At 47.0% G+C, this 14066-nt stretch overlaps 1 protein-coding gene and 1 pseudogene across 1 annotated transcript; one reads left to right on the forward strand and one right to left on the reverse strand.

Annotated features, from left to right (window-relative positions):
• Window positions 1-434: 434 nt before the first annotated feature.
• Window positions 435-2735, reverse strand: LOC133040350 (52 kDa repressor of the inhibitor of the protein kinase-like; annotated as a pseudogene).
• Window positions 2736-7112: 4377 nt separating this feature from the next.
• On the forward strand, window positions 7113-13703 carry LOC133040006 (L-amino-acid oxidase-like). The gene is made up of 7 exons (XM_061119762.1): window positions 7113-7128; window positions 8894-9000; window positions 9448-9560; window positions 10985-11249; window positions 11716-11781; window positions 12001-12134; window positions 12911-13703. Exons 1-7 carry the CDS (start codon window positions 7113-7115, stop codon window positions 13701-13703), a joined length of 1494 nt encoding a protein of 497 aa, XP_060975745.1.
• Window positions 13704-14066: the final 363 nt, after the last annotated feature.

Consider the following 14066-nt stretch of genomic DNA (forward strand, 5'->3'; position numbering starts at 1 on the left):
GTAAGTCACTTCAGTACATGTCAGCATGGTGCTCCTCTGACGTATTGAATTTGAGCTGTCCCATGACAGAGGGTACCAGGGATAAGCATTTAAGAGCTTTGTGGTGCTGTTCTGAGAATATATCTTTCAGTTCCTGAATAATGTGTTCCACAGTTGGAACACTTAGAGTTTCTTTATAGTAACTCTCAGAGGTTAGCTGAGACTCCAGGTTACTGTGCTGAGCTCTGAGAAATTTCCCTGGGAGTTTCATCTGAATACGGTTTGGTTGTTAAATCTGTGGCTTCCTCAAACCAAAATTCATGACAAACTTCAATATTTTCCATCACTTCATTTAGTGAATGTAACACTGCAGTCAAGCTACTGGCTGCAAAAAAGACATCAGAGGTTTGCCCCTGAAGATTTTTCCCAAAGGCTCTTGTAAAAGATAAAACATTTTAAAGAACAACAATGGTAACCATGAAATCAAAATCTGTTACCACACTACAGAGCACAAATGCTTGGCCAGCTATACAGTTATTTCGTCTAACAGTTGTATCAATATTTATACCATCTAAGCATAAAACAAGTGCTTGTAGGAGGTCCACTAAGATTTCAAAAGCATCATGCCTACCTGTCCACTGAGAATGGCAAATTTCCTACAGTTCTTTGCCCCTTTCTTCATTGTTCTGAAAGAGGACAAAAATTACACTTTCAAGCTCTAAAAGCAGTTGTGGTGATTGATGGAAAAAAGAACAAACTTCCTCAATTGTTCCTAATGAGACAGATACTCCCATAACAGATACTGCTTTTGCCAACCACATATTTAAGGCACAGGAAGAGCAGAGTGTGTAACCTGGGGATATTTCTCTAAACATTTAGAAGCAACAACTTTCATTTGGATGAAAATCCACTAGGCACAAAGTAAGCCTGGCCACGACAGTACTCAGTGTTTAATCCCCATTTCTCAGTTATTATAGTGTGAAATTTCACGGCCAAAATTTCTGCATTAGCTTCATAAGGCAGGAAGCCTACAAATTCATCTCTCAGGTTGTGAGCTTCTCAACAAACCTCACCAACACAGGCAGGTGCTCTTCCCCTGCGATGTCCACCACATCATCAGTGATGATGGAAAAGAAGTGAGAGTCTCTCACTTCCCTGAGGGTTTCTTCCCAAATGCAGCTCTCACAGATCTCTAGCATCTATTTCTGCTGTGTTTCTGAACAGAACAATGTGTTAACAGCTGTTGTCTCAAAGCGCTTTCTCAGAACCTCTTCACCAGAACTGATCCAGCACTCTAGCAGAGCTTGAAAGTTATCAGGAGTAAAAAGACTTTCTGGGATCTCATCAGCTTCATGGCCATCCAGAGGTATGTTTTGTTTTCCCATAAGAATCAAAATTTTAGATAAAGACTTAAAGTATTCTTTGTTTTCCTTCCCTTCGAGAGTTAAAGGTAAAATGTCTTCATCCTGCTCTTCACCCCCTCCTTCTGCACTGGAGTTTTGAGTATTGCTCTCATTTATTTCCTTTTGTTTTGGTTCCTGTTCAGAAGTTTCATCAACAGGTCAAGGCCTTTTAAAAAGGCCTTCAGAGAAAAGGGAACCCTCTTACACTGTTGGTGGGAATGCAAACTAGTACAGCCACTATGGAGAACAGTGTGGAGATTTCTTAAAAAACTGGAAATAGAACTGCCATATGACCCAGCAATCCCACTTCTGGGCATACACACCAAGGAAACCAGATCTGAAAGAGACACATGCACCCAATGTTCATTGCAGCACTGTTTATAATAGCCAGGACATGGAAGCAACCTAGATGCCCATCAGCAGACGAATGGATAAGGAAGCTGTGGTACATATACACCATGGAATATTACTCAGCCATTAAAAAGAATTCATTTGAATCAGTTCTAATGAGATGGATGAAACTGGAGCCCATCATACAGAGTGAAGTAAGCCAGAAAGATAAACACCAATACAGTATACTAACGCATATATATGGAATCTAGAAAGATGGTAACGACAACCCTATATGCAAAACAGAAAAAGAGACACAGATGTACAGAACAGACTTTTGGACTCTGTGGGAGAAGGCGAGGGTGGGATGTTTCGAGAGAACAGCATCGAAACATGTATATTATCTATGGTGAAACAGATCACCAGCCCAGGTAGGATGCATGAGACAGGTGCTCGGGCCTGGTGAACTGGGAAGACCCAGAGGGATCGGGTAGAGAGGGAGGTGGGAGGGGGGATCGGGATGGGGAATACATGTAAATCCATGGCTGATTCATGTCAATGTATGGCAAAAACCACTACAATATTGTAAAGTAATTAGCCTCCAACTAATAAAAATAAATGGAAAAAAAAAAAAGGCCTTGAGAAGTTGAATCATTAACACTGTCACTTTTTTTCTGTTTCAGTGTCTCTATTTCATCTTCACCCAATTCTTTTTATTCGCTTTCTGTGTCTACTATGTGGATTATTCAAATGGCCGGTGAGATCGAATACTATTGGTATTGCATTATCTCAGAGAACTGTCCCGTAAGGACTAGTTCTGCAGATCATAGGAGTTTCAAAGTGTTTGGCACACGGTCGATAATGTTTATTTAGTTGATTAGCTTTTTATCTTCTAAGTCTGCTTGCCTGCAGTTCACCACCTACTTCTGGCATCTGGCCGGATCCTGCGGGAACCTGAAGAAGGCCAGGTCTGACTGCATGCTCTTCTGCGTGCAGTTGAGGGCCTGCGCAGAAGTTCGACATCACTGTCCGCCCTACAGCTGGCCCAGCCCTCCCCTCCTTGCCTCCTCAGAGCAGCCTGCCTGCCCATCGGGGCGGGGGAGGGAAGAATAGCTCTTTTAATAAAATGTGCTGAGACAATGAAAGTTGGAACTCTACCTCACATTATGTATAAATGTCACTTCAGATGGAGTAAAGACTTCAACATATAAGCTGAAAATAGAAAACTTTTAGAAGACAGCAAAGGGTAAGTCTGCATGATCTTGGATTAGGCAATAGTTTCTTAGGACCCCAAATACAGAAGCAACAAAAGGAAAAATAAGGATTCTTCAAAATTAAAAATATTTGTGCTTCAAAGGACACCATCAAGAAAGTAAAAAGGCAACACATGGAATGGGGCTGCCAGAAATATTTGCAAATCATATATGTGAAAACGATTTTATTTACAATATCAAGAACCCTTGTGCTTAGTTGCTCAGTCATGTCCAACTCTTTGTAACCCCGAGGACTCTTTGTGACACCGTGGACTGTAGCCCACCAGGCTCCTCTGTCCTTGGGGATTCTCCAAGCCAGAATACTGGAATGGGTTGCCATGTCCTCCTCCAGGGGATCTTCCCAACCCAGGGATCGAAGCCAGGTCTCCCGCATTGTAGGTGGACCCTTTGCCATCTTAGCCACCAGGGAAGCCCAAGAATACTGGAGTGGATAGCCTATCCTTTCTCCAGCGGATCTTCCCTGCATTGCAGGCATAGTCTTCACCAGCTGAGCTACCATAAAGAACACTTACAATTCAATAATAAAGAGACAACTAACCAAATGAAAAAATGGGCAAAGGATCTGAATGAACATTTCTCCAAAGAAGATATACAGATGTCCGTTAAGAACATGAAAAGATGCTCAAGGTCACTGATCATCAGTTCAGTTCAGTTCAGTCGATCATTTGTGTCTCTTTGTGACCCCATGGGCTGTAGCACACCAGGCCTCCCTGTCCATCACCATCTCCCAGAGCTTATTCAAACTCATATCCATCAGGTCAGTGATGCCATCCAACCATCTCATCCTTTGTCATCCCCTTCTCCTCCTGCCTTCAATCTTTCCCAGCATCAGGGTCTTTTCCAATGAGTCAGTTCTTCGCATCAGGTGGCCAAAGTATTGGAGCTTCAGCTTCAACATCAGTCCTTCCAATGAATATTCAGGACTGATTTCCTTTAGGATTGACTGATTGGATCTCCTTGCAATCCAAGGGAATCTCAAGAGTCTTCTCCAATACCACAGTTCAAAAGCATCAATTCTTTGGTGCTCAGCTTTCGTTATGGTCCAACTCTCACATCCATACATGACTACTGGAAAAACCACAGCTTTGACTAGACGGACCTTTGGTGCCAAAGTAATGTCTCTGCATTTTAATATGCTGTCTGGGTTGGTCATAGCTTTTCTTCCAAGGAGCAAGCATCTTTAATTTCATGGCTGCAGTCACCATCTGCAGTGATTTTGCAGCCCAAGAAAATAAAGCCTGGCACTGTTTCCATCGTTTCCCCATCTATTTGCCATGAAGTGATGGGACCAGATACCATGATCTTTGTTTTCTAGATGTTGAGTTCTAAGTCACTTATCATCAGGGAAGTGCAAATGAGAAAACAATGAAATAGTACTTTACCCCCACTAGGATGGCTATAATCAAAAGCACAGATAATAACAAGTGTCATGGAGAATGAGAAGAAATTGGCACTCTCATTCGTTGCTAGTGGGAAAGCAAAATGGTGCTGTCATTTTGGAAACCAATCTGGCAGTTCCTCAACAGGTGAAACACAGAACCAACATATAACCCAACAATTCCACTCCAAAGTGTATGCCTAAGAAAAATGAAAACCTATATCCACATAAAAAGAATGCTTATAGCCACACCGTGTATAACAGCTAGAAAGCCCTAATGGTCTGGGAGCAAGCGACAAGAATGAAGACAGAACACGAAATCTGGTGCAATGGGTCAGGAGACCTGCAGCCTCTACTGGACTGAGGTGAAGAGTCCACTCTGAGTCCAGATTTTATTCCTAAGTGCAGGCTATAAGAATTTTTTTGGTCTTATCTTTCTCAAGACATATTCTGTTTCAATCATGTACTCCTAAATGTCATGGATTACATTGACATAATCCAGATTTCCTTGTTTTTATCCCAGGCTGTTTCCTTTTGGGGCAAGTCTCATGAACAATCAGCAAGTGCGTAGGCAACGTTCATGCCAGGCGCCAACCCGGTGTTCCAAAGTCTATGCTTTCATGATCGCAGTCATATTCCCTTCTGGGTCTGGCCTTGGGATTTGTAACAAGGCTAATATTCTAAGGAAAACGTGAAAGATAATTATTAACATAGTTTCTTAATATATGCTGTTTTTCCATATTCTATTTCTGTGGAATTTCTCAAAGCTGAGAATGTACGTTATTAGGAATTCCCACTACACCAGGTGGCCAAAACCAAAAGATGAATGGATAAACAAAATGTGGTATAAATGGAATATTATTCAGTCATAAATGGAACAAGAGTCAGCCAGAAATGGCTATTATTCAGCCATGAAAAGAAATGAAGTACTGATACATGCTGCAACATGGATGAATCTTAAAGATGTTATGTTTAATGTAATGTTATGTTTAATGAATGGAGCCAGCCACAAAAGACCACATATTGTGTGATTATATTTATATGAAATGTCCAAAACAGGCAAACCCATAGAGGCAGGAAGCAGAATAGTGGTTGGGGGGATGCAGAGAATGGGGGCTGATGGCTAAAGTGTATAGGATTTCTTTTTTTGTTTGTTCGTTTATTTATTTTTAATTGAAGGATAATTGCTTTACAGTATTGGCTGGATTTCTGCCATACATCAACATGAATTAGCCATAGTTGTACACATGTCCCCTCCCTCTTGAACCTCCCTCCTATCTCCCACCCTTTCCCAACCCTCTAGGTTGTTACAGAGCCCCAGTTTGAGTTTCCTGAAGAATAATGAGAATGTTTTAACTTAGTTGTGGTAATAGTAGCACAACTCTGTGAATACACTAAAAACTACTGAATTGTTCACTTCAAATGGGTGAATTGTATGGTATATAAATTATATCTCAATAAAGCTATTAAAAATTTAAAGAATCGACAACAGAGTGAGAGCAAGAAAGCAAGAGTCTTCGACCTGCCCAGCAATTCACACAGTTTCTCTTTAAATATCATTTAATATCATTCTATCTGCTGCTGCTAGCAGCTCTGTGATGGAGGAACTACCGCTTTTTAGAGATATTGCAGTTGTGTGACAAACCCTAACTCCAAAAGGAAAGACGGAAACCAGCTTAGGTACCTACCTATGCCAGGCTCTTCACACATCATCTCATTTAATCCTTGAAATACCCTGTAAGGAAAGAAAGTATTATTACGCAGTTTTACAGATAAGGAAACCCAGGCTCAGAGAAGCATACTATATGTCCTAAGACACACAGCTACAACACAACTAAGCAGAATTTGAACTCAGTCTGTTTGATTCCATTGCTGGTGCCCTTTCTCCAATGCCACCCTAGTGCCCAGGATCTGAGTCCTGTGTCCCAGCTGCTGGACATCTGCTCACACTCCAGCCCCCTCCATAGCCCCAGGCTGCTTCTCTGTGAAGGTTTCCTGCCCCCTTCTCCCTCCACTGTACACAGAGAACAAAGACTAGCACTGATACCACAGCCAGCTGGCCTGATTCCCCAGAAGAAGAAATTCCAGTGCCAGAGAAGCCCGCCTGTGCCTAAGGAAGCCCTGGGGGACCCAGAGGAATGGAGGAAAACACCCACTCCCCACGGCAAATGGGCCAGACCACAGACTCTACCCTGCCTGCAGAGGAACACCTGAGAGGCGTGGGGAGAGCCCAGCCCTCCCCGGGAACTCATGGCTAGAATCCTCACCTTGGAGCAGAAGGCTCCGCAGTGAGACGCCAGCGGAACAGGGACATTCTCTAGTGAGAGCAGTCAGGAGGTCTGGCCTGTGCTGGGAGCCCAGACTCTGGATTTCCAAACCAGCCCAGAGGTTCATTCCCAATCCTACCCCTTCCTGGGAGATGGTCCCAGCAGATTTGGGATGGTCCACCTGGCTCCCACAACCCCTTCCCATCACTGACTGATCTGAGCTGGGAGAAGGGGCTTTCCGTAGGAAGGGAGATGGGCCAGAAGGAAGATAGGGATGCAGAAGATGAGGCGGGGGGTGGGACTGAATCACCACAGTCATCTTTACCTGACAGCCAGGCCTTGAGGGCAGGGCTTTTCTGCTTGGCCCAGCCAATTGGCCCCTAGGGTAGCCTAGTGGGATGAGGCCAGTGACTTCTGGGTGGAGCTGGCTCCTCTTTAAGAGAGGGAGAGTTGTACCAGACTCAGCCTGAGCTGCAGGGCCATGGTCAAGATGAGAGGTAAGGAGGGTCCCTCCTCTGAATCTGAGAGAGAGGCACCTGAGGAAGGAGGTGTTGGATGCTGAGACAGGGAGAAGAGCTAGATTGTGGAGTGGGAGTAGGCCGGGGGGTGGGTAAGATGGGTCCAAGAGGGAGTCTGGGCATAGGGCCAGGCTAGGGAAAGAGGGGTGGGTTCTGCGATGGGACAGGAGCTAGGTCAGGGGCTATGGATAGGTCCAGGTGTTGAAAGTGAGTCAAAAGGATGCATACAGGTCTGGAGAATGCACCTGGGGGTTGGGCCCACTCAAGGGGAAGGTCATGGGGGCTGAGACAGAATGGTGATCACTCAGCGAGATGGGAAAACCTGTCCCGGGTGGAGAATGGATTCCAGAGGTTGAGGTAGGCCTGGCGGGGGCTGCTGGGAGGCTTGACTCTCTGTCCCATGGGGCATGGTCACACCTCTCCTCTTTCCTGAGAAGTCTCCCCTTCAGAAGGCTCTTCTGGCATTGGGAGTGTCCTGCACTGGGAACCAGCGGGGTCCCTGCTCCTCCTCAGTGGGTGGCCCCTGAAGACCCCTTTTCTTCTGAGAGCTTCAGCTGTGCTGCCAGGACGAAGACTGGACTAAGGGGATTCTCAGCGGCCAAAAAACTAAAGCTAGTGCAGGGGCACTCAGTGTGTCACAGCTCCTGGCTGCTCCCTTTAGAGCAAGTGACGCCAAGGAAACCACACAGACTCTCTCTCAGGGTTTCAGACTCTTAGGTGAATATCTCTGTAAATCAGAATAGTTATTTGTGCAGGAGAAAACTAAGTCACTCTGGACTTATATATTAACTATGGCTTTCAATCTTGACTACACATTAGAAAACAGAATGTTTTGACAAAAATCCTGTGAGGCTGGAGAAGAACAGCAGGGCTAGCAAGTTCCTGTGGGGCATGAGTAGTCATTGAGAAAGTGGTCACAATGCCCCTTCTCCCCTTCCCCGAAGAGAACTGTGCTACACACACACACTCTCTCTCTCACAAAAGGACATATACTCAAAGAATACAGACACCCTCAGGCTCCCCAGTCTCACCTCATGCTCAGACACAGACACAGAATCAAACACAAGAACACAAACAACCAAATTCTCTCTCAAACTCAAGCAAAGCACACATATCATTCTCCCTCCTCCAAACACAGGCTAACATGCACTATTTCTACAACATCTCTCACTTTTCTGTACAGATTCATCCATACATTTACTCAGGTACCTACACTGTATACTCATACCCACAACATACTCAATTCACATAAAATCACAAACAATGCAGTTACACAGGACAATGATCACAGACTCACAACCACAGCAACTTTAACATAGATAACCTCACACACACACACATGCACCATCAGAAGCAGGCATGTTTACCCTCCCGTAGGAAGCTGCACACAACCAGGATTTTCCAATCACACCTACACACATGAACATTCACAATCATACAACTAAAGCTAGCATAGTTGACACATCATTCATATCCCACACAACACAGACACAGACACAATCACAAACACATGTTCACAACCACACATTGGACAGACACTCCTGACCTTACCACTCCCACTCATCCGCACAGACAAGCTCGTCCCAGTTAGGGCAGGGTACAGAGCCCCAGCCCCCATTCCTTTCTCTGCCCCAGGAATCCTGATCTTGGGGCTCTAGTTGGCCACCCCCAGCTGCCTTGGGTTCTGTGAGGACTTGGTTAAAGTGTTTCCAGGACCCTGAATACGAGTCTATCCTTGTCACAGCCCAGGAGGGCCTCCACACCTCCCCAGTGCCCAAGCGCATAGTGGTGGTGGGAGCTGGCATGTCAGAGCTGACTGCAGCCAAGGCCCTGCAAGATGCGGGCCATCAGGTGAGCTGGTATGGGGGCGGGGGGGCCTCAATCATTCACCTCCAGTTTGCTTCATTGGGTGAAAAATGAAAAGGAGTGGGGTTACACCAACCCTTGGACAAATGAGCATAACCCACTGGGTCTCTCAGCCCTTAGTTATTGTTCCTCAAAAAGCTGCATCCCCTGAGACTTAATTGCAACTTGTGTTCTTTTGGAAATAAAAGTAGAGAAGGGCTATGCTAGCCAGAAAGGACCAAGAGGTGTTCTGACCCCTGCAACCCTGGAGCCCTTCTGCATCACCTACGTTACTCAGGTCCCTCTGGGAGGAAACCCCACTCTGCCCAGTTTAGTTATCCTGCACATTCAGGGACCTACCAGTGGGAATTCCAGAATAGAGCCTGTGGCCAGGGCAGGTGGGAAAAGGGAGTGCATGACTCTGAGAGTGACAGCAGCCTCCCTGGACACCAGGTAACCATCTTGGAAGCCAGTGACCCTGTCGGGGGTCGAGAGATGACATTCAGGAACGAGAAGGAGGGCTGGTACTATGAACTGGGGCCCATGCGGATCCCAAAGTGCCACAGGTAAGTCTCAGGAGAGGGATGGAGTAAAAGGCAAGGAGGAAGAATTAAGAGGAGTAGGGGGTGGGCTGCTGCCATTGTGTCAGAGCCCTTTCAGACTCACTGTTTCATGGGATTCAATCCTGCAAGTCTGGTCCCCCAGCTGACAGAGATGATGGAGGCTCAGAGCTCAGGGTAATATAGAAAGTGGAAGATCCCAAACTAATAATGACCATTTGCTGTTGTCCAACTCTTTTGTGAGTAACCTGAAAGATTACATGGGCTGTAACCTGAAAGATTCCTCTGTCCATGGGATTCTCCAGGCAAGAATACTGGAGCAGATAGCCAATCCCTTCTCCAGGGAATCTTCCAAATCCAGGGATCCAACCCAGGTCTCTTGCATTGCAGGCAGATTCTTTACAGTCTGAGCCACCAGGGAGGCCAGAAACTACTTTAAGCTATAAAATAAATAATAATAATAGTAGCTGTCATTCGTGAACACTTACTACGTGCCTGCCTATGCTCAGTACTATATGTGCATTATTTCATTTGACTCTCACAGCCTTATAATGTAATACGCTTATTTTTTCCTATTTACACATCAAGAAACTGGACTCAGAGATATTAAGTGACTGACCTAAGGTTCTCCTACGAGGAAGTGATAAAGCTCCTCAAAATCAAGGGAGTACTTGACACCAAAGCATACGCTCTATTTCTAAATCAGAATCTGGAAGATAACCTGGCCCCCAGTTCTGGGGCTTGTAAGACAAAAAGATCCTTCGCCTGATGCCCCCGCCACATGCCTCATTTTTTGCCTTAAGTGGAAACTAAACCTGAGATTTCCCTACAAACACTAGCCTAAACAAAACCAAAAGTTAACAGTAGCAGCCCAAAGTAGGAGTCTTTAGATATGGCCTCAAACTTACTTAGGGCTTCTCTGGTGGCTCAGATAATTTACCATCTCCTGCAATGCAGGAGAACCTGGGTCAGGAAGATCCCCAAGAATACCCACTCCAGTATTCTTGCCTGGAGAATTTCATGGGCAGAGGAACCTGGTGGGCTACAGTCCGTGGTGTTGCAAAGAGTCGGACACAACTGAGCAACTAACACTTTCACTTTTCAAGCTTACTTAGAAATGGAAATTTAAATTCTGTCTGAAACAAAACGTCTGGGGCTCTGTAGTTGAGCTCTATATGCTGGAATTTCCTTAAGGGCCTTCTTTCAGTCATGGGGAACTACCTACTCCCTGTCTCCCTCAGTGAAAAAACAGGAGAAAAAGAACTAATGCAGTAGTAAGAGAAGGCGAGGTTAGAGATGAGGAGGCAGTCAGTCTGGGCTCCCTGGGCACATGAAGAAACTGGTTTTCCTGGAAATAATTTCTACTGTGAGGTAAACAGAAATGAGGTGTCCCACGGATGAGGGCCACGTTGTGCCTGTGTCTGTTCCAGGTTGGTCCACACCTATGTCAGGAAGCTGGGCCTGAAGCTAAACAAGTTCCTCCAGTACAATGACAACACCTGGTACTTCATCAACAGAAAACGCTACCGCGCCAGGGAGATTAAGGCCAACCCAGAGCTTCTAGGCTATTCCATGAACCCAAGAGAAAAGGGCAAGAGTGCTATAAATCTCTCCTACCAGTCCATTGGCAAGGTGACTCCTGCCTCCCCCCTCTCCCCATACCCCACCACCACCCCCGGGGTCAGGAAAACACAGGTCTGGCCAAAAGTCACCTAGCAAGTTAGGTGACCATCCATCAGGCCACCTTACTCCTACCTGACACTCTTATGATTGGTCTATCTTCCTTCTAACACCCCCTAAGAATGTTGCCACCCAAGCCCTAGTGCCCAGCTCCATCCCTTCTGTCCCATGTGGACCAATCATCCATTCCTTGATTAAGCAGTAGGAGGAAGGGGAGTCACCAGGTAATCCAATCCTTGGTAATGAATCAGTCTTCCTGGATTGAAGTAAATGTCTTCACCTTTAAATTAAATGAAGGAGAGATCTGGGGGTGGGGCGGGGGGGGGGAGAGAAAATTTAGGAGGTGGAAACTCCCTCCCCCTTTTCCCTCCATCTACTTCCTCTTAGTCCCCATCCTCTTCAAAGGATCATCCAGAGAACCCAGAAGTCCCGCCTCTGGCCCTATGACTTTCAAGTTGCTACCCCTTCCTCTTCTCTACAGCTCAAAAGCCTGAAAGAATTAAACTGCAGCCACCTGATGTCCTTTTACAATTCTTACTCCACCAAGGTGAGTGAGGCAAAGTCCCAAGACAGGGATGAAAGGGGGTCTGTGCTCAAACTAGACCCCTGGGATTGTCCCCTCCCTACCAGGACCTTCTCCCAATGCCCAAGGCTTCACCTCCCTGGAGTCCCCTCACCCCTGCTTCAACCTTGCCTACCCCAGGTCCCTACTGAGGCCCCTTCCTACATACTGTGCCCTCTACCTGATGCTTCCATCTCCCCACAGGCTTACCTGCTGAAGGAAGGGATGCTGGGCCGAGGAGCAGTAAAGATGATCGGGGATGTAATGAATGAGGATGCTGGATACTACAAGTCCCTTCTGGAGTCCCTTCAGGTTGACATGATCTTCACAAGTAATGAGTAAGGCTGATCTGGACCAGACCTTGAGCCTGCCCCTTTCTCAAACACGCAGAACAGAGAAAGGGAACTTCGATTACAGAGTAGGTCCTATGTGCCAGGTGCCATGCTAAGCATTTTCCAAGGATGATCACATTTAATGCTATGATCACTTGGAAGGCAGGGCACTATAATTCAGAGTCATGTTACCAGTGAGGAGGCTGAGGCTCAGAGAAGTCATGCAACTCAGATTCACACAAGCTGGGCAAGGAGCACGTAGGTCTGCAGGACGCCTCGTGGGATGCAGAACTGCATGGTGGCTGAAGCCATGGGCTTTCCAGCTAGATTGCACATGTCATTGTGAGAAAGTCCCTTTTTTCTGGGTGTTCATTTTCCAAAGTATAAAAGTAAGCAATGATCCCTCCCTCACAGAGACTAGTTAAGGTGAGATGTGTGACATACATGGACTTCCCAGGTTGCTCAATGGTAAAGAATCTGCCTGCAATGCAGGAGACCCAAGAAACGCAGGTTCCATCCCTGGGTGCGGAAGATCCCCTGGAGAAGGAAATGGCACCCCACTCCAGTATTCTTGCCTGGAGAATTCCATGGACAGAGGAACCTGGTAGGCTACAGCCCATGGGGTTGCAGAAGAGTCAGACACGACTGAGCACACACACATGAAGTATTCACCACCTACTGCAGGAGGCCCGTTTCCTTCCTTTTGGGCCTGGGATCGCTGCTGGCAACTCAGCAGACTGTGCCTCCCACACTCACCCGCTTCCCTCTCTTCACCACTACAGCTTTTCCGAGATCACCGGTGGCTTTGACCAGCTCCCCAAAGCCCTCAACGCCAGCCTGAAGCCTGGCACCATCCGTCTGGGCTCCAAGGTGGAGAAGGTAGTGAGAGATGGGCCTGAGGTTCGGATTTCCTACCAGACGGGCGAATCCAGCTCTACCCTGCGCACCCTCACCGCAGACTTTGTCATCATCTCCGCCTCAGCCAAGGCAACGCATCTCATCACCTTTGAGCCCCCGCTCTCGCGAGACAAGATGGACGCGCTCGGCTCAGTGCATTATACCAGCGCCATCAAGGTGGTTCTGGCGTGCAACGAGTCCTTCTGGGAGCGGGACGGCATCCAGGGCAGGGTCTCCATCACCGACCTGCCCTCCCGCTACATCTACTACCCCAGCCACCGCCTCCCCAGCGGCAAGGGTGTCCTGCTGGCCTCCTACACCGTGGAAGACGATTCCCTCTTCTTCATATCCATGAAGCAGGACCAGGTGGTGGATATCGTCCTGAGGGATCTGGCGGCGGTGCACCAGATTCCCAAGGAGGAGCTGCGGCGCATGTGCCCCTCTTCTGCGGTCAAGCACTGGTCTCTGGACCCCCTCTTCATGGGCGCCTTCACTGAGTTCACACCCTATCAGTTTGTGGACTATTCGCAGCAACTTTTCCAGCCAGAGGGCCGCATACACTTTGTTGGCGAGCACACCTGCCTGCCCCACGCCTGGATAGACACAGCCATCAAGTCCAGCCTCCAGGTAGCCCAGAACATTCAGGCTGCCGTGGACAAAGAGAACACCGAGAGATAGAAGACCTTCACCAACAGTCACAATCATTTCTAACCCTAAGAGAAATCCCTAAGGGAATCTGGCAGGAAGCAGCCTCTGAGGTGGGAGTTGGAGGCAGAGATCCTGGTGAGAGGTCAATGTTAGTTTCCCTGGCCCACAAACAGGAACCCCCAAATACCAGACAAAGACCCCAGCTGGCAAATTCACCCCCTTTCCTCCTTCTCTCTCCTGAAAGCCCTTGAGAAGGGTCAGCAGAGTCAGGGTATTTGGAGGGATAGGGGAAAACATCCAGGATGGAGGTGCTAGAATCAGACCTTAGCTTGCAAAGTAATAACAAGCAAAAGAGAAAGGTTTCAACAACACCCAAATTTCTAGCATCTACAA

The sequence above is a fragment of the Dama dama genome, chromosome 20 (assembly GCF_033118175.1).
Source record: "Dama dama isolate Ldn47 chromosome 20, ASM3311817v1, whole genome shotgun sequence".
Taxonomy (NCBI): Eukaryota; Metazoa; Chordata; class Mammalia; order Artiodactyla; family Cervidae; genus Dama; species Dama dama.

Coding starts and splice junctions, on each gene's coding strand:
- LOC133040006 (XM_061119762.1), top strand. Junction 9,001..9,447: donor TGCAAGATGCGGGCCATCAG/GTGAGCTGGTAT, acceptor CCTGGACACCAG/GTAACCATCTTGGAAGCCAG. Junction 11,782..12,000: donor ACAATTCTTACTCCACCAAG/GTGAGTGAGGCA, acceptor ATCTCCCCACAG/GCTTACCTGCTGAAGGAAGG.